Source organism: Anser cygnoides, chromosome 1 (assembly GCF_040182565.1).
Source record: "Anser cygnoides isolate HZ-2024a breed goose chromosome 1, Taihu_goose_T2T_genome, whole genome shotgun sequence".
NCBI lineage: Eukaryota > Metazoa > Chordata > Aves > Anseriformes > Anatidae > Anser > Anser cygnoides.
Genome location: NC_089873.1, coordinates 21907128 through 21929894, shown reverse-complemented (window position 1 = coordinate 21929894; position 22767 = coordinate 21907128). Strand labels below are relative to the sequence as shown.

The 22767-nt window shown below is 45.1% G+C and overlaps 2 protein-coding genes across 2 annotated transcripts; one reads left to right on the top strand and one right to left on the bottom strand.

Annotated features, from left to right (window-relative positions):
• Window positions 1–341: 341 nt before the first annotated feature.
• Window positions 342–12191, bottom strand: SELENOO (selenoprotein O). The gene is made up of 9 exons (XM_013188391.3): window positions 11470–12191; window positions 10373–10576; window positions 9232–9412; window positions 5701–5831; window positions 5070–5350; window positions 4571–4721; window positions 2806–2991; window positions 1548–1704; window positions 342–889 (listed from the first exon to the last, which is right to left on the bottom strand). Exons 1-9 carry the CDS (start codon window positions 12075–12077, stop codon window positions 695–697), a joined length of 2094 nt encoding a protein of 697 aa, XP_013043845.3. The 5' UTR covers window positions 12078–12191; the 3' UTR covers window positions 342–694.
• Window positions 12192–12215: 24 nt separating this feature from the next.
• Window positions 12216–19497, top strand: LOC136789719 (uncharacterized). Its single transcript, XM_066990532.1, has 2 exons — window positions 12216–16071; window positions 18177–19497. The coding sequence occupies exon 1, from the start codon at window positions 13242–13244 to the stop codon at window positions 14697–14699; it is 1458 nt and encodes a 485-aa protein (XP_066846633.1). The 5' UTR covers window positions 12216–13241; the 3' UTR covers window positions 14700–16071; window positions 18177–19497.
• The last annotated feature ends 3270 nt before the right edge of the window (window positions 19498–22767 follow it).

Here is a 22767-nt window from a genome sequence, read left to right as displayed (position 1 = left end):
TGCAAATGTAAAGGACCTGAATGAACTTGTCTATCAAGATTTTCAAGTGCAAATATACAGTCTCCCTTAGTTCTGCTCTTTATACATTATACCTAAATAAAACAAACAAACAAAACATTTGATTTCCCTCCCCAATCCCCTGCTTGCACATACTCTAAAAACAAAGATTAAATATCAATTTAAGTGTTCACAAGAAATGAACTACTTAAATGAATCATGGCTTAAAACAAGCAACACCGAATCTATTCCTCCATTGAAGAGGACTGAAAGTCCCTGCATAGAAAAAAAGCAGCAAATAAATGTTAGAAGTACTATTAGTTAAGACATCAGACAAAAATAGATCAGATTCCTGACTTGCTATTTTTGTCTTCACATAACAACTCCATTTGGATGTTCAAAAGTCAGTGTGCTCCAACACAAAATATTGCTTTCTACTTGCTGTGTGGTATGAATAAAGCAAAGACTGTCTCAAAAACAAATATTAGTGACGTATACAGACTGCCGATTGTTATTGGTTTGTTCCAATGATCCATAATTGCTCCAAATTAAGCACAGCTGAAGACTGTTGCAGGTGCATCCAAATGTGGGGTTGTTTCTATAAACAAACAGCACTTTGACGTTCGCCTTGCTGAATTCTTCACTGCTGAAGGAGGATCAGAGTCTTCAGTTTACAGCAAGAAATAAAACAAGGCAGTTACGAAGATCATGTAACACAGAGCTCGGAAGCCCACAGTGGAGGTTTACTGCAGTATGGTAGTCTGCTTCTGGTTGCTTGAGCACAAGCAGCTGCTGCAGCTGTTGCTTCCTCCTCTTCTGCGTCTCCCTTCACCTCTGTGAAACTTTCTGTTTCTTGGAATGGATTCTCCAAGAGTTTCAATACATTTCTTACCTAGAGAAAAAAACAAAGTATGGTTACGATAATTTAGAAAATGAAGGCAAAATGATATACAAAAGAACCTCAAACCAAGTAATGATTTAGTATATTGTATTCATATATTGTATTTAACAAGCAAATTCCAGACAAGCCAAATATGAAACAGATGAACAATATCTATATAAATAAGCTGAAAGTAATACCTGGCTGAATTTGTATCTGCATGGAACTCAAGCTCAAACAACTTAAAACGCACGTCTTAAGTACAAATTCTTTTGTCATACTTCTCAGAATGCATTAATTCACCCTCACTTTGCAAGTAGGGATCCACATGCTGATCTCCACAGATGAAAGCCAAGGCTTCTAAAAGATACCATTCAGCAGTAAGGAAGTTAATCCCCAGCCATCTCCCAAGATAAAACCTTTGTCTTCACTGTCTTCAGAATGGCTAAGTGTCCTGTCTTAGGATCAGGTTCAGATTCATATTTTCAGTTCCTTTCTTTGCTCTGCAGCCATTAAAACCACAGCTCACTCACAAATAGGGAGGCCTTCCAAATAGTAAATTCCCAATCCCCTTACAAGCATGCTAGAATGAATCTCACCTGATGTTCAGCAGCAGCAGCACCACCACAAATCCATGCAAACCTAAAGAGATATTAAGCAGTAGTCTTACCTCTGAGAAATCCCCATTTTCAGCTGCTTCTATGGCATTCTGGGCAATATAATTTCTCAAGATATATTTTGGATTGTTGGAATTCATAACCTTCACACGATCAGTATTCCAGGCATCAACATCACTAATGCCTTCTATTTCTTTTTGTAAACGGACTCTGAAATTAAGCAAGTAGAAACGACTGGTTTGGTTCAAGAATCACATGAAGAAGTCTACCTGTTTCCTTGTTTTGAGATCTGTAGTTTGCAGTTCTTAAATATTACATCACCTATAATCCTCTCAGTTTATAAAACTCAGCACAACAACAAAATAAAAAAATGCCACTTCTTATATCATTTGAAAGCAGCATTACAGTCTATCAGCAGGTCATGATGATGCTCAAGCAAGCAGCACACACACTGCGGATTCCCCAAAGAGACACTGAGACACCTTGCCCCACACTGGTGGTCTGTGTGACACTGCTCTGCAAAAACCTTCACATTAAAAACTTGGCTTTTAAAGTATTTCTGTGCTTGTTTGTTGGTTAAAACGTTTGATGTTCTGATAAAAGAAAAAGGACCTGATACAGCTAAGACTGCCTGATCTGCCAGCTGGCAGGTATACTTGCTAAGATTCTCTGACCCATAGGAAAACGAGATCACAGCCAACCAGGCGAGGAAAGAAGTTTTGCTGCATGGATTAGGTCAGAAACAAGTAATGGTCTTCAAGGCATTTTCTGAATAGAAAGTCTCCAGCTAACACTGAGCTCTTAAGCTTCTAAGTTATACCTGATAAAATAGTCTGAACTTTTTCTGGCCTTGACTTCTTTTACAGTTACTCTTTGATTAAGAATACTTCTATTTGCTTTCTATATTATATACTTTTTTTCCTTTCAGAAAGAAAAAATGCAAAAGAATAAAACATGTAGAGGCCAGCCAATTCTAGTTACCGAGCACTTAATAGCTCACAATTGAGATCATGCTCCTGTTAGAATCAAGATCATTCTCAAAGTGCTTTTAATATCGACTTTATGCTAGTTCTTTTCTACAACACCCCCCCGTCCCAAAATCTAGAAAAAAAAAACCACCACTAAAACACACAGAAATCCTTTAACTTTCACAGATACACATTTAGAGTTGTTAATAGCATTCTCAGTTGCCTGCACCCCCCCCGCCCCTCAGTCTGTATACTTGCAGACAGTGTTTTTCGTGAGACATATACATCGTTATCAAACAAAACACAGAGCAAATATACTGCTAAGAATACTGGTAAACCTTACTTGTATTTTTCCAGCCATTCTGTCCAGTGTCTTTTATTTCTACTGAGTAAATCAGCTGCTGTTAACTGCTGCAGTTTAGTGAATTGTTCAATGCGTTCTAATTCTTTATTTATATTAGCTTTTGTTCCAAATAGTGCAAACAGTTGAGGATTAGACTGAGCCAACATCAGCATCATTGAGAGTTGTCTGGGAACAAGAGGAAAAAACACATTAAAGTTGAGCTGCCTGTCAAGAATCATCTTTTTGCAACCATAACGTAGATACAAAAACATTCACAATGAATTGCGATTTCAATGGATAAGTTAAATACCAGTACTTCATAATTCACAAAACAAATTTATAACAAACTATGCTTAGTTTACTGTTCCCTCCCCCTTCTTCAGCGTGTTTAATTCACATTCCTGTGATATACAATGCACAGACAGTAGATCTGAAACTTTACCAATTGGATTTAGATGCACAATTCTCATCAAAACACCTTAATTTGAAAGGAATTTGGAATAAGGAATTTGACCTTACACCTAGGTACCAAGACACCAGAGAATGCATACTTTTTTTTTTTAATGTATTTTTCTAACATTAATACTGTAACAGCATTCAGAATATGTATACATCACCTACTAATCTCACCAATACTAAGAAGAACAGATTATATGGGGAAAGATACCTCATTTAAGTCACAAGACAAGTTTTTCTGTTTATTTATTTATCTAACCAACCTAAATTGGTTCAGGGAGGTTCAGGCTGGGTGTTAGGAAAAGGCTCTTCACCCAGAGGGTGATCGGGCACTGGGACAGGCTCCCCAGGCCAGTCGTCACAGCACCAGCCCTGCTGGAGTTCAAGAAACGTCTGGACAAAGCTCTCAACACATGGTCTGATTTTTGGGTGGTCCTGTGTAGAGCCAGGATCTAGACTTGATGATCCTTGTGGGTCCCTTTCAGCTCAGGATATTCTGTGATTACTCTCTGGCATCACACAACTAATTATATCCAAATCATATTTTCCTACTTTTAGTAAGCAGAGAGAAGCTGAGTGCTCTGATTTTTTTTCAATTACATGACGTATTATCCACATGTGATCTACACATCTGACACACCCAAGCCCATGATTCCCAAGTGTTGTGATAAGAAAAAAAAGACAAACTTACAGGGTCAAACACATTCTCCATTTTCCACTGCTCCAAAAAGCAGAAAACTGCTGCAATTGCTTTTATAGGGCAGCAGTTGAACAAAATCTCCTATTTTAACACACTCAGAGCAGCTAAGCTGCAGAACATGAAACATCAAATGGGACAGGGACAGTACCAAGCAGGTTGCAGAGTCTAAAGCGCTCATTTCACTTATACTTGGCGCAGAGCTCTGTTGGCTCAACGTGATTATTGGCCAACTGTACATAGGACAGTACACTGGCAGCACACAGGAGTCATTACTGTTTAAATCCATTTCTTCTATAAAATATTTCTGTACTACTTCACTATCTGGCACTCGCTCATTGGCTCAGTCAGCAGGGAAAGTGGAGAAAAAGAAAGGAGAAAAACCAAAAACACAGACAACCTTAGCCCAAGAGCCCCCTTCTGGAAGTCACTGCTGAGTACTCACTAGTCACAAAACACACAGGAATTTACATTTTGGTAGATCACGATGCATCTGTTTAACAGTGAAATTTCCAAATTTAATATTACTAGAAAAAATAATATTACAGTTTATTATAGTAATGATGAAACTTAAAGCACTGGACAAAGTATTTAAGTAAACAACAGTATTACCTTGGATCCATCTGAGGCTTGAAAGCAACTTTCAATTCTTCCATAGAAGCACACTGACTTGCAAGCTTTTCTAGGAAATCTTCCAGTCTTGAAGGATCAGAATCTACTGAGAATGAACTCAGCAAGTAGAAAGTGTTTGTGAAGTCTCCGCCTGAAAGAGTGCATTCTGTGGGTAATGGAACTGACAAACAGGCAGGAACACAGGTCCCACAAGTCCTTCCTAACCCCCCGCAGCAGTGTGGGTAGCCACTCTAGAGAGACAAACATACTGGTCCCTCAGCGAGGGTGCAAATATGACACAGGGGGCGCCCTGTAAAAAGGCAACAACTGCCACACAGCTCGCAAGAATGCAGTTATCCTTCAGTCTTTTTTTCTCTCAGATGACAATGTAGCCATGCAAGGCTGCTTTCTTGTAAGGTCAGGGTGAAAATTACAGTTTGGTACAGTTACAAGGTACTTATGGTCTATTAAATAATAACCTGATGCAACCTTCACCAACCTGTGAGATGCATGGTTTCGAGAAGTTCAGACACCAGCTTACTATCTTCTTCTAATTCCAACTGAATGAGCCCTAGTTTCTTCCTCATCTTCTGCAAATAATGTTTTTCAAATTCTGCATCATATTCCTCTTCCAGGATGAGTTCGCTGATTTCCAAGGGCAGCTCTGGAACTAAGGCTTCAGCGAGCTTCCCTAGATTCCACTTGCAAATCTCTGGCTGCTTGTTGTAAGCATAGCGCCCTGTATTATCAGAACCATTGCAAATGTGCTCGGGGTCATATCTACAAATGAAGAAATAGTTAGCATTCTTCTTGCTATCTGGACACGAATACCGTGTGAAGCCCTCTAGGAGACTAAAAAGCCCTGAAAGGGAACAATCCTCCTTAGACTGGAGGAATCCCACATGCTACAAGACCAGTCTAACAGTTAGAGATGTTGTCAACACAGTTATATTTCAAGGTTGAGAAGAATTACAGGACAAATAGGACTAGCTTAACCTACTTTGCTGTAAAGTGGGTTCATAAATCTAATTGACAGCTAATATATTAAAGCCATAGTGAACATCAGCAGGATTGTTCTATATAGCAAACTGATACACACATTTTGAATACTGTCCACAGGCCACACTGACCTGTCCATAAACCCAAAAGGGCCATAGTCAATAGTTAGTCCAACTATGCTCATATTATCTGTATTCAGCACGCCATGGCAAAAGCCAACACACTGCCATTCAGCAACCAGTCTTGCTGTCCGTTTCGTTATCTAAAAGAAAAAACATTTTCATTTTTCAACACAATGTATAAGCATTCATACATTTACAAGCATTTGCTAGTCCAAATGGATTTTTCTACTGCTCTGATGGGAGCAGGCTCTGGCAGTATGCCACATACACAAATATCTTGAAGACAGCTTGCTTCTCTCCTCCATTTATCAACTGCCTGATTCCTAAATCTCCCATTTCTGTTTGTTCCCTCTTTTACCTTCCACACTTAACTTGAAAGTCAGTTGCAGAGCTTCAAAACACAACTGGAGACAGAACACAGAAATACGGTAAACCAACATCAGACTTGCGTCCTTCTCTAGTCATCATGCAAAGACACTCTTTTGCTTGCTACTTATTTTAAAGACCCTTTAACTACAGACAGGAGAAAACAGCAAAAGTCTGTCAAATAAAATGAAGAACTATATGTGACAAAACTCAATGTAAAGTCAGCCTGCTGCTTTACTTCGTATGTAGGAGTGATTTACAAAAAGGTAGGCTGTTCAGACAAAAATGATACTTTGCTAGCAAGCTTCAGTCCTGATAAGCACTTACGCCAATCTGGCAAGAGTGGAAAAAAACCTAAGAGCTCCCCTTTTAGCTAAACACATATTCCAAGAATGGCAATTTTATTGAAATCTAATTCTTCACTGAACGCATGCTTTACCAGAGCTTTTTAGTTGCTTAACTCAGTGTTATTTTTTGTGGGAGCCTCAACTGTAATCAGTTCATGTGCTCCAACTGTCAAAAATAATGGAGTAATATTTTAAAATTATTTAATTTAGCCCATTTGTCAAATGCAACTAGATGTGCCCTACAAAATCTAAAATTCAGGAAGCTAATGTGGCTTTTAAATAAACCTGCGTATTTCCAAATACCTTACTGAACTGCCATAAACAATTTCATGTAACCATTAGCTACAGTCTTTAAACCAAAATGTTGTCATAGCTAAAATCACTTATCTTCCCAAAATAGCTATCAACACACAGAAATTTGAAGTGAATATTCTCTCCAGGCTGTGGTGCAAGTGCATTTAATTAAGGTTTGAAAATGATGTTGTTAACAGAGGAAATGTTAGTTTTATGCACCTATCTTCAAACCCAGAATTCTTCTACTTTTCTTTTTTAAAAATGTGCAGTCCGATGAAGGAGGAAAATTAGAAAATTCTTGCTGTGGGGTAATCTAACAGGTAGTAAAAACTGTAAGTGATTGTTAGAACAGAAGTTTTTGGTTCACTTTGAGGTCTCAGGCTTCTACTTTTCCAATATGAGTTACTCTGCACATTTCTCCTGAATTCTGCTTCACCAGGTAGTTGGAAGTCAGTTGCCAGAAGGCACTCGAAGTCACTACATGTGTACAAAACTGATTATAAACCAGTAAGGGAGACACACCCTATGCGATGGCACTGTGCCAGAAAGATCATAAAATTTAGGAAAAAGGAAGAAAAAACCCACAAAAATACAGGCTGCCACAGACAGGATAAAAGCATTCCAGCAGTAAAGCAATTTGCGACTGCTGGGTATCTTTCTATGAAGGCATCACACTGCCAAGGTTCTGGTCAAAATAAATGCAGCTAATGAGAGCACCTGAAAGCAATTAAAGCTTGGATGCCACTCAAAGATGGGTATATTGATTAGAAGGAGACAGGTTTGTATTCACTTTGACCTTCAGCTTTTTTTAAATCACATTTTTCTACTGCTAGCCATACTAGAAAACAAGTATGGTATATATAAACAAGAGCACTCTCTTAAAAAACACGTTCATGCAAGTTTAAACAGCATCTACAAATTATTTTAAAAGTATAGATAATGGTGGTTATTTTCTGGTCAGCACTGCCAAATGCAATCACTTGTACTTTTTTCCTCCCGTTCTTCCACAGTACAAAAAGAAAAGATAAAAGCATGTTAGAGAAGAGCCGACAGCACTACCCTACTACTAAAAAAGATAGCAGGGACCGTTCAGATGGAGATGGCTATGGAAAATCTCCACTAAAGGAGGAGACAAAACATGACAATACAATGCTAGGACAGACCCAGACTGGGGGAGCACAGCAAAAAAGATGAGAGACTGAGGAAAATAAGGAAAGCATGCCAAGATGGAGGCAAGAAATCAGTAGTAACTGGGCCAGGGAAAGAAGTTAGAGGCAGAAAGAGGTGGGACTGACTTGTGACAGTGAGACACAAGGGGAGCTGAGGGGAAAACAATTTGTTCACACACACTTCTGCAAAGATCCTGAAGTTCCATATTTTTTTTCTGCTGTCAGAAAGTGAATGTGCCATCAGCTACAGAGCAGTACAGACCGTGGTCTGTGACAATCTACAGTCATCATCGACTCCATTAATTCACATGTGAAAGGTCTGTCAAAGTTAACCTCTTCAGCACCCGAAGGTGAACTAAGCAACTGCTTGCTTTTTAATAACTAATGCAATTATGCACAAACTCAAAACTCAAACAAGTTAGAGAAAGTCAGATTTTAAGCCTGCCTTTTGTCTCCTCATTGCTCTGCTATGAACATGCATCATGTTGCTGTCACTAACAGATTATTTCAGATATCAAAGCATCACAACTGTTTTTAGTTAGATTCGTCAAGTATATTAGACTGTTACAAATACTCAGTAAGCAGAATAATAAGTATCACCTTCCTATTTGGATAGTAATATTTGAACTTCAGGTGACCTTTTGACTTCAGGTGAACTTTTATAATGGTTCTCCAGTAATTGTTAAGATCTAGATGTATACATTAATTGAAAATGCTTCAAAACCATTTCTGATAAACCATCCAGCCTCTCCTCTGGGCACAACAGAACCACCCATCACTACATCATTTCTGAGATACATTTATCTCACTTGATCTTACTGTTCCCCAAGTTGGAGGTTTTGCAACTTCACCAGGAAAGTAGTCTCACTGCTTGACTGCCTTTAAACATTCAAATTGTAAAGTATGAAGTTAAAGTGACTTGCAGTCAGCATTTTTTTTTTTCTTCTAATAATTTGGAAAATAAGAGACAGGAAGTGACTCAACATTCTCAACATTTTATGAGACAAAACCTTGCAAATGCTATCTCAGTACCATTAATTCATCACCTGACTGTCAGAGCTAGGATTCCCCCTCGCATCCTAAAATGCTCTTAGCAAAATGAAAAAACAGTTTTGGGAAGCTCACCGAGAGCCAAGAAATCATGCCTTACTATTAAAAAGGTAAATGATTAACTGTTTTATCAGTTTGGTCAATATCAGCACTGCTTTCATCAATAAATAGTTGTATTAAGAGTGTTTTCTCCAAAGAAAAGAGCAGTTCAAGCAATCAGAAGACACAAGGTATTAACCCACCCCAGTACCTAAGATAATTTTTTCAATTTTTGAACAAAGAGGAATTTTTGAAGAGCAACTTAGCTTTCTTACCTCTTTGAAGAAAGCAGCATTCCTCTGAATACTGTTGTCTGAATAAGCCTCCTGGATTTCTGGATAGAAAGTGCCAATCACATAATCGAGCATTTGTATTCGAATATCATTTCGGTTGACACTAGGACCCTTGCGTCCTGTGTATTCATCAGTAGGTTTAAAAATTTCAAAAGAACCAAATCTGTTGAAATAACAAAAACACGTTTTAGTATTAATTTTTACTATTATTTGATCTAATTAACTTCATCCAATATTACATGTGGTAAAAAATTTGCTGTCATTGCAATATCATCTTTAGAGTTTAAGACCAATCCTTCAACAGACTGAGAGAAAAGACCTGAAGAATTCTCACACTGAAACTAACGAAACAAAGTTACTCAGTGCAAGGAAGCACATACATCCACATGTAAATACACTGTCAGATCAAGACCCTAGCTAGTACTGAAGACCAGCTCGTTAAAAGTTTCTTAAAACTGCTTCTACAGAAAAATCCTTATCCTGAGGGAACATACAGGAACACGATTTAAAATACTAAACTTTACATCATGTACATATGATATGTTTTTCCATACACACATGCACAGATATACATGCATTGATGTGTATTCCTTATGCCTCACTTTTCCCTAACATGATGTTGCCTCCCAAGAAACTACGCACCATCCCAAAGTCCTGTTTTGCATTGGAACAGGAACTCTGTATGCTTCTCAGGCAAGGAAAGTACTGTCTTAAGGGTTTTACAAGATACCCCCAAACTTGGGAAGTATTGTGTCATTAGAATAGCTTGGAAAGTAAGGGTAGAGCTATAATCTACCAATACTACCAACATCTAAAAAAATCCCCAACATCTACGTATTCCTCGCAGGCATAAACATGAAAAATCTCTTTCGAGATCTGCAGAACTTTCTACCACACTCACACCCCCAGTCCCTAGTTAACGTTTACCTGCCTGTGTGCAAGATGCTACCTCATCTCATCCACTGGGCTAAAACAGCAGCTTTCCACAGCCTCGCAAAAAAGTCACAAGATTGAACAACAAGAAACATGCAGATGCTGCTGTTACAGAAATACAATTAAAATAATATTTTTGTGCTTCATTTTAGAAGAATAGTAAAAAAATAAAAAGTAGGCTTCTTTCTACCTTAGGAACGTAGAAGCTATTCTCAGAACAACTGTACACCTTTCTTTTTTTGGGTTTCCATCATAAAATATGTCACGAACAACTTCCGAGTCAGATGTCACGCAGGTTCCAGCCCTCGTTGTTGGTATTCCTAGGTGAAACATGGCCTCGCTACACAGGAACTCTCGTATGCTTGACCTCAGGACTTTACGACCATCAGCTTGTCTGTTGCAAAGAGACAGTGACAGGACTTAAGTCTTTTGGCTATAAAGGAAGGAGGACTCCTGCTTCCCCCTTAGCCATGGAGAAACAAAAACTGAGTTGTGAAGTGCTCTGCCCAAAATCACACAGCAAAATAGTGGCAGATATGAGATGAAAACCAGATCCTCAGAGATCTGAGGATCTCTAAGAGTTCAGATTTGATAAACACACTAACTACGAGGACCACACATAATAGAAGAAAACTTTTCTAATTACAGATATCCTTTCTAATTGCTTTGTTTTCACAGATGCGGTAGAGACTTTCCGAAAATTATAAGAATCTGGACAAATATAATGTGTCCTACAGTATTTAAACTTACAGCTGTATTACATAACACATCACTAAAATAAATTCTGACCAGAACTGCCTTTCAATGCTAGTAAACTTTAAAAAAAAATAAATCAACTTTTGTAGTATTTACCCAATACTTTTGGGGTCCTTAACCAGTACACTGCAGAAATTAAACAAGCACTGTAGCTGTCCGCTAACAAAACCCTGTTTTTATTGTTCACGGTGCAAGAAGAGCAAAGCAGAAAGCAACCAGTGAAACAAGCGACTTATAAAGTTCACTTCAGAGTTTCCTATTAATGAAGTGGCTACCGCTGAGCCTTTTAAACACTGTTCTTTGGGCTTTTCTGGATGAAACGCCTAGGAAAGGATTCAGCCCACTCGGGCTGCCTCAGGAGCCGCAGCCTGACAGCCGACGCAACGCTCCCGCCACACCGGGAATTTTCGCTGAGTTTTGCTCGGGAAAAACCTCCCCCCGCATCATTTCGAGGTGCACAGGGGCTGGGAGCAGCACCCCCCTTTCCAGCCAGGTCCGCGCACCCCAAGAACCGGCCGGGGGTTCTCTTACCGGGAGAAGGGGGTGAGGCCGGCGCCCTTCAGCTGCATCTCCCAGCGGCCGCCCCGCGGGCCCAGCACCTCGCCCAGGTACATGGCGGCTCCGTCGCCCAGCTGCCCGGCGAAGCTGCCGAACTGGTGGCCGCAGTAGCAGTGTGCGGCCGGCTCCGAGCCCGGCAGCAGCCGGTTCCCGCTGAAGTACAGCGCCGCCTCGGCCTCCCGCTCCTCCATCTCGGCCGCGGGGCCGGCGGCTTCCAGCCCCAGCAGCGCCAGCGCCGGCAGCGACATGGCCACCAGCCGCGGGTTGCGCAGCGGCGTGGGGCGCACCCGGCAGAAGCAGGCGCCGGGCACAGCCCGCGGGGCGCTGTCTTCGGAAGGCTCTACGGGCAGCGAGCGCAGCGCCAGGTTATCGAACCGCAGCGCTCCCAGCCAGCCCCCAGCACCACCGCCGCCGGCCCCCAGCCCCGCCGCCGCTTCAGCGCCGCGCTCGGGGCTGCCAGCCCGTGCCGAGGACGCCGTTGGGTGCTGCATGGCGGCACGGAGGGCGCCGAAACGCCCGGGAGACCCCAGTCCGACCGACAGCAACGATCTACTCCTCCCGGAGCGCAGCGCCGCCGCCATTCGGCGCCTCCCGCCCCCGGGGCGGTGCCGCCGCCATTTTGCGCCTCCCCCAACGGGGCGGTGCCGCCGCCATTTTGCACCTCCCCTCTGCGGGGAGCACCGCCCGCTGCGCCTGATGCGCGCGGGGCTGAAGTTGCTGTAAAAGTCGGTCAAAGAAACTGTCAGTTTTTGGGAAGACAAAGACTTTTTGAGAAGACCCATTTTTTAGGAAGCAGACATTCTTTAGAGAGCAGGCATTCTTTAATTGCGGCGCCGGATGCACAGGGGATCACTCCACATGGTGTGCGCGATGAATTGTCCAGGCTTACAGGGGTTATGTACAGTCAAAGCATATGTATTCATTCGTTTTCCAAAAATAAAAAATAAAAAATTAATATATGCACGTTATTTCCGAGAACTCGTTTAAGTAAGCATGCGTGTTTGCTTCTGCTGGTGGTCTTTCAGGTTCTTCCCATGTTCGTTGCTGGGGGTGTTTAAGGAAAGGTTGGATGTGGTGCTTAGGGACATGGTTCAGGGGGTGACATTGGTGGTAGGGGGATGGTTGGACCAGATGAACTTGAAGGTCTTTTCCAACCTTAATGATTCTATGATAGTCAACTTAGGCATGCATGCTAAGCTAGGTCATACAGACATCCAAGGACTTGCATACCACGAGTTCCTCACCTATCTTTTCAGACACATCCTCCAGCCTTGGGTCATCATTAACACACAGAGAGCTTCTAAACTTCTTTTTAACTAAACATAGTAAAGGTTTGGCCTCTCTGTTCATAAAACATCCCAGATTTGGCTCCGTTATTCTATCAGCGAGAGATCCGTCCGTCAGCCCGGGGGGGCGCAGCGAGGGCGGGCGGCCGGCCCCGGGGGAGGCGCTGGGGGTGGTGCTGAGGCGGCCCGGTGTCCCCCGGCACCAGCACCGCCACGCCCCGGGGGTACAAAGAGCCGGGGTGCTGAGCCCGGAGCCGCCATCTGGTGGTGGAGGAAGAGGAGGAGGACGAGGGGGTGCTGGGGACCGGTGTGTGGTGAGTGAGCGAGTGGGTGGCGGCGTTGGTCGTGTCCGGGGGTTTCCTCGTAGTGCTGGTGCAGGCAGCGTCCTGTCCTCTGTCCTGTCCTGTCCTGTCCCGTCCTGTCGCAAGCGAGGGGTGCGAGCAGGCTGGTGACACCGAGATGTCATGGCTAAGCAGGGGGACGAAGTCAAAGGAGAAGCCGGAGTCGGAGAGCTCTCTGACTCAGGAGGAGAGGGGGCTGTTGGTGCAGGCTATGCTGGAGCACGGGGGGGATCCTTGGGATTACAAAGTGGTCGGCCAGGATCCCACTCTCAAAGCCGCCGAAAGGCACTGGGTAAACTACATTGCCGCGTATCATCCTAAAGGAGAAAAGAAGTGCTCGGCCTTGCAGTGGCTGCTGTTCGATCTGGCCAGTATCTTGCAAGCCACGGTAGAAGAGAAGGAGCAATGCATAAAGACCTTGCAGAACAACCTGCAGGTGGCCCACAACGAAATCCTCGAGCTGCGCTGCGATAACGCTCTGCTAAGCGAGCAGGCCGAGCAAGTAAGAAAAATGAAAGAAGAACTCAGGGCAGAGAATGCTGATAATGCCCGGTTAAGAAAGAAAGTGCAGTGCTTGGGTAAGCTGTTATCCCTCGGGAAAGGCTTGGACCAAAGGAAGGTAGCGGCTCTGAGCGAGACAAATTGCAACCCGGAGATGTGGGATGGGGATACCTGGAATGTGGAGAACCAGGAAAACTCTGCGGTGCAAGGGGTGGGGGCCAGAAAAATAAAGCCGGCGGAGGGAGATGGAAGCCAGGGAGCGGGGGATATGTCCAGAAAAGAGAAAGTTTGGAAGAAACAGAGGGAGGGATGGCCTGTGTGGGTAAACCGAATTTGGACTTTAGAACAGCACACCCCTTTCACATACGAGGCGGCAAAGCAGGTGGTAACAGCCATAGGGCTGCCCTGGCCCAAGGTGGGGGCGATCATCAGAGCCTTGCCCCCCGAAGAGGCACTGGGGGGAGAGATCTTAAGGCTGGTGATTAGAAATCTGGGAGAATATGAGCCTCTCAAGGACAACATGGAAGGGGCGCCCTGGAGAGACGTCCGGGAGGCGTCAGCCTACGTGTGTGGGAATGTGGTGCTCCGGGTGCTAAAGCAGCAGGAGAAGCCAGTGACTGCTGACTTCGACATCCTCGGGGTGAATGTGGAGCAGGCAGACGTAGGGGTGCTGGCCTGCCGTGCTCCAGAGGTGCATAAGGGGTTTTTCATCAGCCTGGGGTCGATTTTAATTGGCCGTCCCCTCCATGAGTGCATGGCTACGTTAGAGAACTTGGGGACCCTCGTGGGAGCGGAGGGAAAAGAGAAGGCAAAGAAGGACGTGGTGGGGGTAAAGACAAGGACGTACATCCCTAGAGGAATAATTTGGAGATATTTAATAAATCAGGGAGTGAATGAAGGAGAGCTAGATAGTCAGCCCACGGGAGTTTTACTTGCCAAAATGAAAAAAATCCTTCAGGAAAAGGGGATGAAACAAGAGGAGATATGGGAAAAACTGAAGCAAACAAAGCCGTCGCCTCCTCCTTCTATCCCAAAGAGAAAACTATACCCATCGCTGAGGGACCTTAAAGATTAGGAGTCCCAGCCCCTGGTGTCAGTGGGATTAACCTCCACCTCACTGACTTGGTATTCAGGGGGAAGAGACTGTGTGGAGGTGCAGTGTCTGTTGAAGGGGGAGTGGGAGGTTACAAACACTTTCTTAGTTGATACGGGATCAGAAAAGCAGCATTAGTAGATTACTGGGATCCCCCGCTCCTGGGTAAATCAAGCTGGATGTTGGGAGTAGGAGGGGGGAAAAATGTGGGGGGGGAGAAGAAGTAGAAGTGCATAAGGGAAGATAAATTGGATGGGCAGATAATCCTGGTAAAAGTGTGGGGGGGCAAACACTTTAGGAAGGAATTTCCTGTCTTAGTTTGTGGACATCTGTCCGAGGGAAAACTTATTGTACCGCTGCTTCAGAAGATGAAAAGGTGATGTGAGTTGTGAAGTACTGGCATGGAAGTGAAAACAAAATTAGAGGCAATATGTAAAGTTGTTCCAGCTGGAGACCCCTCTTCCACTCCCAGTACTGCTACAGTGCAGAAGCTCAGAAGGGTCGCAAGGAGTCTCAGGAGGCACAACAAAGGTGTAAGAAAATGGGATTTAAAATCCCTGTTTTCATGATTCCTGTAGAAATCCAGAGATGTGGGGTATGTGGACGGTGGAACCCCCTTGCACTGAATTGTAAGTTTGTGTTGGGTTATGTCTTCTACCCCTGGGAAAGCGGAAAGTTTGAACAGTGTCAAATTGGTTGTGTGGGCCCCTTAGAGAGATCAAAGAGGGGGTTGTACCAATTTGTGTTTGTTGCTATTGGTGGAACAAGAGGGGTAGAGGCCATGGCAGTCTGTGCAGCTACTGCTAATACCACTTTGGTGGTATTAGTTTGTGTGCTGGGCCGTGCGAGCAAAGAACATGCTAGGTACCAGTGATTGCCCTTGTGAGCTGTTATATAGCTGTGGCCCAGAAATTGAAAAAATGGACAGTAAATGGGCTAAACAATTGTGTGCCTCAAACACCAACTCGATCCTGGAGCAGTCAGCTCAGCAGAGAGCATGGGCTCAAGCAGCTCTGTGGAGTTACACAGCTTGTGAACAGAATACCAATATAGAAAAACATGACAATCAAACCCCACTGGGAAATGTGGTCCAACGCACACCCCCCGTACCAAGGGGAAGGCCTAGAGAAAATTCAGGGGTAATAGTGGCTCTGTTCTGGGGAAACACTGTACTAGCTGGAAACAAAGAAAGAAGCTTCATGGGTAGATGGGGCTTGCTGCCAGGAAATCAAAGAGAATGTTTTTAACTAACTAACAAGGGAGATTGAATTTTTTTCAGAGACACAGATGTTGCTGTGGGATTGATCACAGGTGTGGAGCACAGACAACCTCTGCAAGAACCATCTTCTTCGAGGTGCCCATCATCGTTTTAAGGAGCATCACAAATACCATTAAAGCATTGCAGGCTTCTAGGTGTAAGAGCAATAGTTCAGACATGGAACATCACTGCTGTTAATAACTTTAATTCCTTCATGAAAGATGTCAAAGGAATCTTAGTATGAGACCCTGAGACAATGGGAATGGTTGGCTTCTTGGTAATAAGCATTTGTTAGCAGGCCTTTCAGAAATAATGGATTTTTCTCTGTAAGAAAACAAGGATTGAAAAACAAGATGGAACTAATAAATTCACGTTGGATCCCAGTATGGGTCAGCCACAGAAGTTGCATGGATCCAAATGGTACCTTTGCAACCCGTATAATAATAGGGGGTGCAGTTACATCGCCTGGTTACCTAATTGTTCAGATGGTGCAGATGTACTTTTGGCCACTGAGCATATCCAAAGCTAAAACCACACTGTCCATAGGTAACCACAAATTTTAGTTTGAGAAGATAAAGCGAAATGGTCCAAAATTAATATTAATCCTGTAACCTGGGGAAAGAATTAGGGAATTGACATGTGAGGCATGCACTGTTCTAGAATACATCCAAGAGTGTAACTCATATAAATGTAGGTTGTGCGCCTCGTGGTGGTGGAGTTTCCATACTTGGAGATACTCAAAAGCCATCTGGAGATGGTCCTGGACAACTGGCCCTGCTTGAGCAGGGGTGTTGAACAGGATGACCTCTAGAGGACCCTTCCAACCTCAGCCCTTCTGTGATTCATTGTATGAAACTGGTGGGAGTTTTGAATCATGTTCAAGGTAAATTGTTCACAAGGTTGTTCTGCCTGGAGAAGGGTGGGCTCTGGGGAGACCTTACTGCAGCCTTTCAATAGCTAATGGGAAAGATTGAGAGACTTCTTACCGAGTAGTGACAGGACAAGGGGCAATGGCTTTAAACTGAAAGAGGGTAGATTGAGATTAGATAAAAGGAAGAAATTCTTTACTATTGAGTGCAATGAGGCACTGGAACAGGTTGCCCAGAGAAGCTGTGGGTGCCCTGGATGTGTGCCAGGTTGGATGGGGCTTTGGGCAACCTGGTCTAGTGGGAGGTGTCCCTGCTCGTGGCAGCAGGGTTGGGCTGGGTGATGGCTGAAGGTCCCTTCCGACCCAAACCATTCTATGATTCTAAATTGGTAATAAATTTCAGACCTCTGTTTGATGCAACAACAGCATCAGCCTCCTCTTCAGCCTGGAGGCTGAGGGGGGACCTCATCGCAGTCTACAACTTCCTCGCGAGGGGGAGTGGAGGGGCAGGGGACCTATTCTCTGTTATCACCAGTAACAGGACCCGTGGGAACGGTGTTAAGCTGAGGCAGGAGAAATTTAGGCTGGACATCAGGAAGAGGTTCTTCACAGAGAGGGTGGTCACACACCGGAACAGGCTCCCCAGTGAAGCAGTCACTGCACCAAGCCTGTCTGAATTTAAGAAGCGATTGGACTGTGCACTCAGTCACATGGTCTAAACTTTTGGGCAGACCTGTGCGGTGCCAGGAGTTGGACTTGATGATCCTTATGGGTCCCTTCCAACTTGGGATATTCTATGATTCTATGAACAGTGGTAATTGCCTGCGATGGCCAAATTTGGCATGTGGTAAAAGCAACCACCAAGTTTAAAATAACAACAACAAACTGAAGGATTAAATAGCATCATGTCCATCTATTGCACTCAAGCTCAATTGTTAGCTATTGAAAGAACAAATTGGTGGCTAGATGCCTGTGTAATGGTTTAGCTCCTTTCTCATGGGGAATACATGGAGATCCCATACTACACGGGAATTTTCACCAACCACTGCTGGAAATGCACAACTAAATGAAACGTACGTACTGCTTTTGTACAACCTGTTGGGGACCACGGGAAGATATTGTTATACACCAGTGGAGCAAGTCAGCATGGGGACTCCCGTGGTAATTGGTAGGAGGGCAGGTTGTGGATGTGTTGGCTCACCTCTAGTGTGACAGTGGGAGGATAACGTGACATCTGTAGCTGCAGTAGAACAGGGATGAGGTGTCGCGCTTGTCTCCATGCCTGGTGGTGTATATTCACGTGCCTGTTCTCAAAAGCTGGGTTCTGTTCCAGACCAGAGGACTAATGACATCTGTCTGCGAACTGACGGTCCTTGCTGGGATGAGGTACTCGGACAGCCAGACAGCATGCAGAAGGACGCCGAGAAACCGGAAAGCGGACAACAAATTGCAAGTTGATGGATCACCCTAGAAAATAAGGAACTGTTAGAATCAGAGACCAATAGCAAATTGTTGACTGTACATTATTGGTATGACATTTACACGGATGGGTCACCAAAAGCTAATGCTATGCAGCACGTGATCACATAATCCTGTACTTGCTACTGGTTATGACAGCATTGTCCTTTATCCTTCTGTACATGCTCTGCTTCTTTCAAAAGGAAGGAGCGTACCGACATGCCCAGGTGAACATCTCACATACGCTGCTGTCCTAACCGCCGTGGTGGTTTCCAGCCGGAAGGGATTGAGCTTACGAGCATCCAGAGTGGTCTGCACGTCCTTGGAGAAGGTCAGTCAGGCCAGGGGGTGACTTGTGAGTGAGAAGTCCCGCTGGAGCACGCGGCCCCGTGCAGCCACGGCCCTGGCAGCGAGCGGCCTAGAGCAGTGCATGGCCGAAGTGTGGAAAACAGGCACTTCTGCTGCAGCTCTCGGGTGTGTGAGCTGCCAGACAAGGTCTTGCTAGTGCTTGGTTTGAGCTTGCAGAAGGATCAAGGCTAAAGTGGAGTAGTTGTGTCTAATAATTAAATGAAGATAAACCCAGTGGGAAAACAACCAGGCGAGGGGGGACATGAGGAGCCGGGCTGCCTGCAGCAGGTATCCCCGTCTGTAGCACTGTATAAGGCTGTGCTTGCCTCAGTAATGGTGTCATGAAAAATACATTTAGGTATGGCTATAGCAAAACTGGGACCAGTGGGGAGAAAGTTGGGGGCAGGCTGTTTATTTAGGAGGGATTCGGGTGGGGGAGAGGCAATGAGAGGGTGACAAAAAGGTGGGCCTGAATGAAGGATGAGGTGCAAAACCCACCAAAGACGACCAGAGGGCATGTGCCGACGGCAGCAGCGTCACCTACAGCTGGCAGCAGACCCACGCACTGGAGGACATCTCCTGGGATCACCGCCCAGGCTCTCCATCTGGTCTCGGACGTGGTGTGGAGGAGCAGACCTGCGCCTCAGGACGTACAGAGCTGCACCCCGTGCTGGTTCTGCGTGTGACTCCCTGGGTCTGAGATCTACGGCTCATAGCTTCGTGGCTGTGCATAATGGTCTGCGTAACTGTGTAACTGAGCAGTGGTGTGTCACTTGGATTACCCATTACTTTTCTGTTCTGCCAGTTTCCTTGTAGTGTGTTCATCAATAAACAGTTTGCCTCAGGTATGGCTTGGGTAGCTGCTCTGAAGAGGGAGAGACAAACCTCGGCACACTCACAGAGTGCAGCCCGTGCCATGAAGTGCTGTGTGCCACAAGCCTTCCTCTAACGTACCTGGGCAGCAGGAGGCCTGAGCATCCCAGGATGCACGTGTAGGGCAGGATCTGGACGACACGTGCCCAGGAGTGCTGCAGGTAGTGGGCCTGCACACCAAAATCCCTCGGTGTGTCATAGCCAGGTTGAAATTGCTGGCGATGGAGAGGAACCATCCAGGCTCAAAACCATCACAAGAAATGAGCTAGGGCTTCTCCTGAGGTTAGGACTTATGCAAGGGGCAAACTAAGCCTATCCTTGAAACGTTACAAATGAAGCAATCCACATTAATTCCAAGGGTGTTACAACAATGATTCTTACAAAAAAAAAAAAAAAAGTAGAATTCAAGTGTATTAAGGAAATTCTCTAGCAGTGTAATCTTATATTTTCCCTGAAGTACCCTAAGGGAACATAATCATACTTTGTAGAAGATACTTTAAAAATGTGAATGGCATAGGCTGATACACTGGAGCGGGGTCACCAAGCATCTGCCTCTCCACCATCAGTCCTCGCACCAAGAGGAAAGCTGAAGGAAAGCGCGCCAGGCAGTCCTTACAGACGGGCTGCTCCTGGTTTGGGTCGCTGTCGCTGACCCCAGGCACACCGCTGATGACAGTCAGACACCAGCCCTCTGCACGGTACCCCCCAGCTCACCTTCTGGGGGCTATCCTCAAGGTCCCCCGGCCACCGGCGCTGAAACGCGCACGGCATACCGGCTGAGGTCACTAGATGGCACTAAACCATCGCTCTTGTATTTTTCAGCTAAAGCAGAACGCGAATAAACCCGCAGCGCTCGGTGCCAGCTCAGGCTGTAATCACAAGGTGAGAGACAACACGGGGATGGAAGCCGGGAGGGAAATGCAGGCAGATGGAGAAGATGCTCACTGGTAGTGCACACCTACAAGCCTTCAGCACTCGTTCCATGGTAAATCTTAATCATTAAGGTTAGAGAAGCCCTCCAAGATCACCTGGTCCAACCATCCCCCTACCACCACTGTCACCCACTAAACCCTGTCCCTAAGCACCACGTCCAACCTTTCCTTGAACACCCCCTGGGACAGTGATGCTACCACTTCCCTGGGCAACCCGTTCTTGGCCCCAGAGGACTCCAGGGACTTCACAAATAATCCCTGGGGCTGGCAGGTGTGCGCGTCACTCCCTGCAGAGACACCGCGTGTTAATGGCATGCACACACTGATCAAAACATCCCTCTGAATTACTTTGCCCAGTTTGTGAAACCACCTTTGTAGCCAAAAGCAGGGAAGTTTTACCAGTGAAAGAATAGTGCTTGGGTGGGAGGAGATGCCCCTTAAACTGAATTCACGGTCTAAACACAGCTTTTTTTCCTAGAAGTCTGCTTTTTTTTTTCCACTTTCCTTCATGCATCAGTCTCAGTGCATCAGTCCTGAGTATTTTGGATGAGAAAAGTGTGAAAGTGGTAGCGTTTTTTTCCTTTCTCAACCTAACACACCACTAGAGCTTCCCTTGCAGCACTTCCAGGGACAGGCAAAACACCAAGAGATCAAAAGCGAGCACTGATTTGGCATGCCCCTGGCGCAGAGCAGGGCCCAAGGGAAGGTCTTGCCAAGGAAGAGTGCACACACCACCAGTTACCAACCTTTTGCTTCCTGGGAGTGAGGATAAGGCCAGCCCCACCTTTGCTGCTGTACTCTCCCCAGAGAGGGGAAGCTTCATTTGCCCCACTTTGGTAAGACCACAGCACGCAGAGGACAAGGGGCACCTTCCACCTGTACAGGCACTAGACCCAGTTCAGTTTTTTGTGCTCCTTGTGTTCTGTGTTTGAACTCTTCAAGGCACATTTCAACAGCACTCAGCATCACCCTGAATTCTGTCCATCAGTCAGAGCCAGGGAGGTGACCCTTCCCCTGCAAATACTTCAATATATGCATCTCGCAATAAAGCCACTCTCAGAACACTCAAGTCTAAAATTAAAGTTTATTTCAGGCTTAGAAACAGGAAAATATGTACATGAGATCTTTGAGTTACACAGGTGACTGTGCTTCTTTTCCAGCTGTAGTTCCCATTACTGCCTGGCACTTTGAGATAATTAATTTGAGATGTATTATCTGTGCTTTTCAGATGCTTCACGAAACAAACAGCTTCCGGGAGAAATCTGGGCACTGCTAATTCACCTCAAAATCAAAATTTTGATATGGTTGAGCATAGAAAAGAACTCATCATAAGCATAGCCTTAGGCAGCTGTATGGGGGCAACGCTGGTGGCCACGCAGGGTGTGCGAAGGGGGCTGCTGCCCCGATCCCTGCTGCCACCTCAGCAGTGCCCGGGAGCCAACCTGCTGTGCGGTGACACGTCAGCCGCCAGTCTCAGGGGCAGTATTTGACAGTAACTAAAAAAGAAAGTGCTTACTCAGTACTTTTTTTCGCAGCCGCAGCTCAAAGTGCAAGTGCTGGAAGCTTTTGCTGGATCAAGGACCACAGAACTGCACCCGCAAACGTTGCTTCACACTTGGGTACAGGCAAGAAGTCTGGCCACTGACCGAAAAGCATGCAAGTAGTGACTAACGAGCCAGTGCCTTGTACGTGCAGAGTGCTGCTTAGATGCATGCTTTCAGTATGAGTACAGGGTCTTTTTTATTAGCAGCTCCCCCCACCCCTTCAAAGCAACGCTTATTTTATGCTACCTGGCTCCGTTTGAAAGTTCTGCTCCTAACCCCACACCTTTTCCACTCGAGGACTCTTTGATTCCCATGCAGAGGGCAGCACCACAAGCACCAGTAACCATCTGTGCCCGATGCCAGGCAGGCGTTTGAGCGCTTTGCTGGGCTGGGACTAAGGCCATTGGCTCCTTGCACGACTGAGCCCTGGAAAGAAGTTAAAAAAGAGCAACAACCAAATCCACTCACCATGCCTAACTCTGGACTCCAAATTTGGATGCTTCCACTGAAAAGTTAGTCTCCCTGGGCGTTCAGCAGGGCAGGGAAACTCATCCTTTTCTTTACTGATAACATGCAGCAGGCAGAAAAAGTCTAGTTTCCTTCCTTCAGCATTAAAGTCAGATGCCCCTCAGTGGGAGGTATTTATTCCAGCTGAAGCTCTTGCTCAGAAAAACATGGTGGATGGTAAAATTGCTGCGTACTAGACCTAGCTAATCAGTGCTTGTTCCCAAAAATACTAATATGGAAAATAAATGCCTTCAAGAGAAAC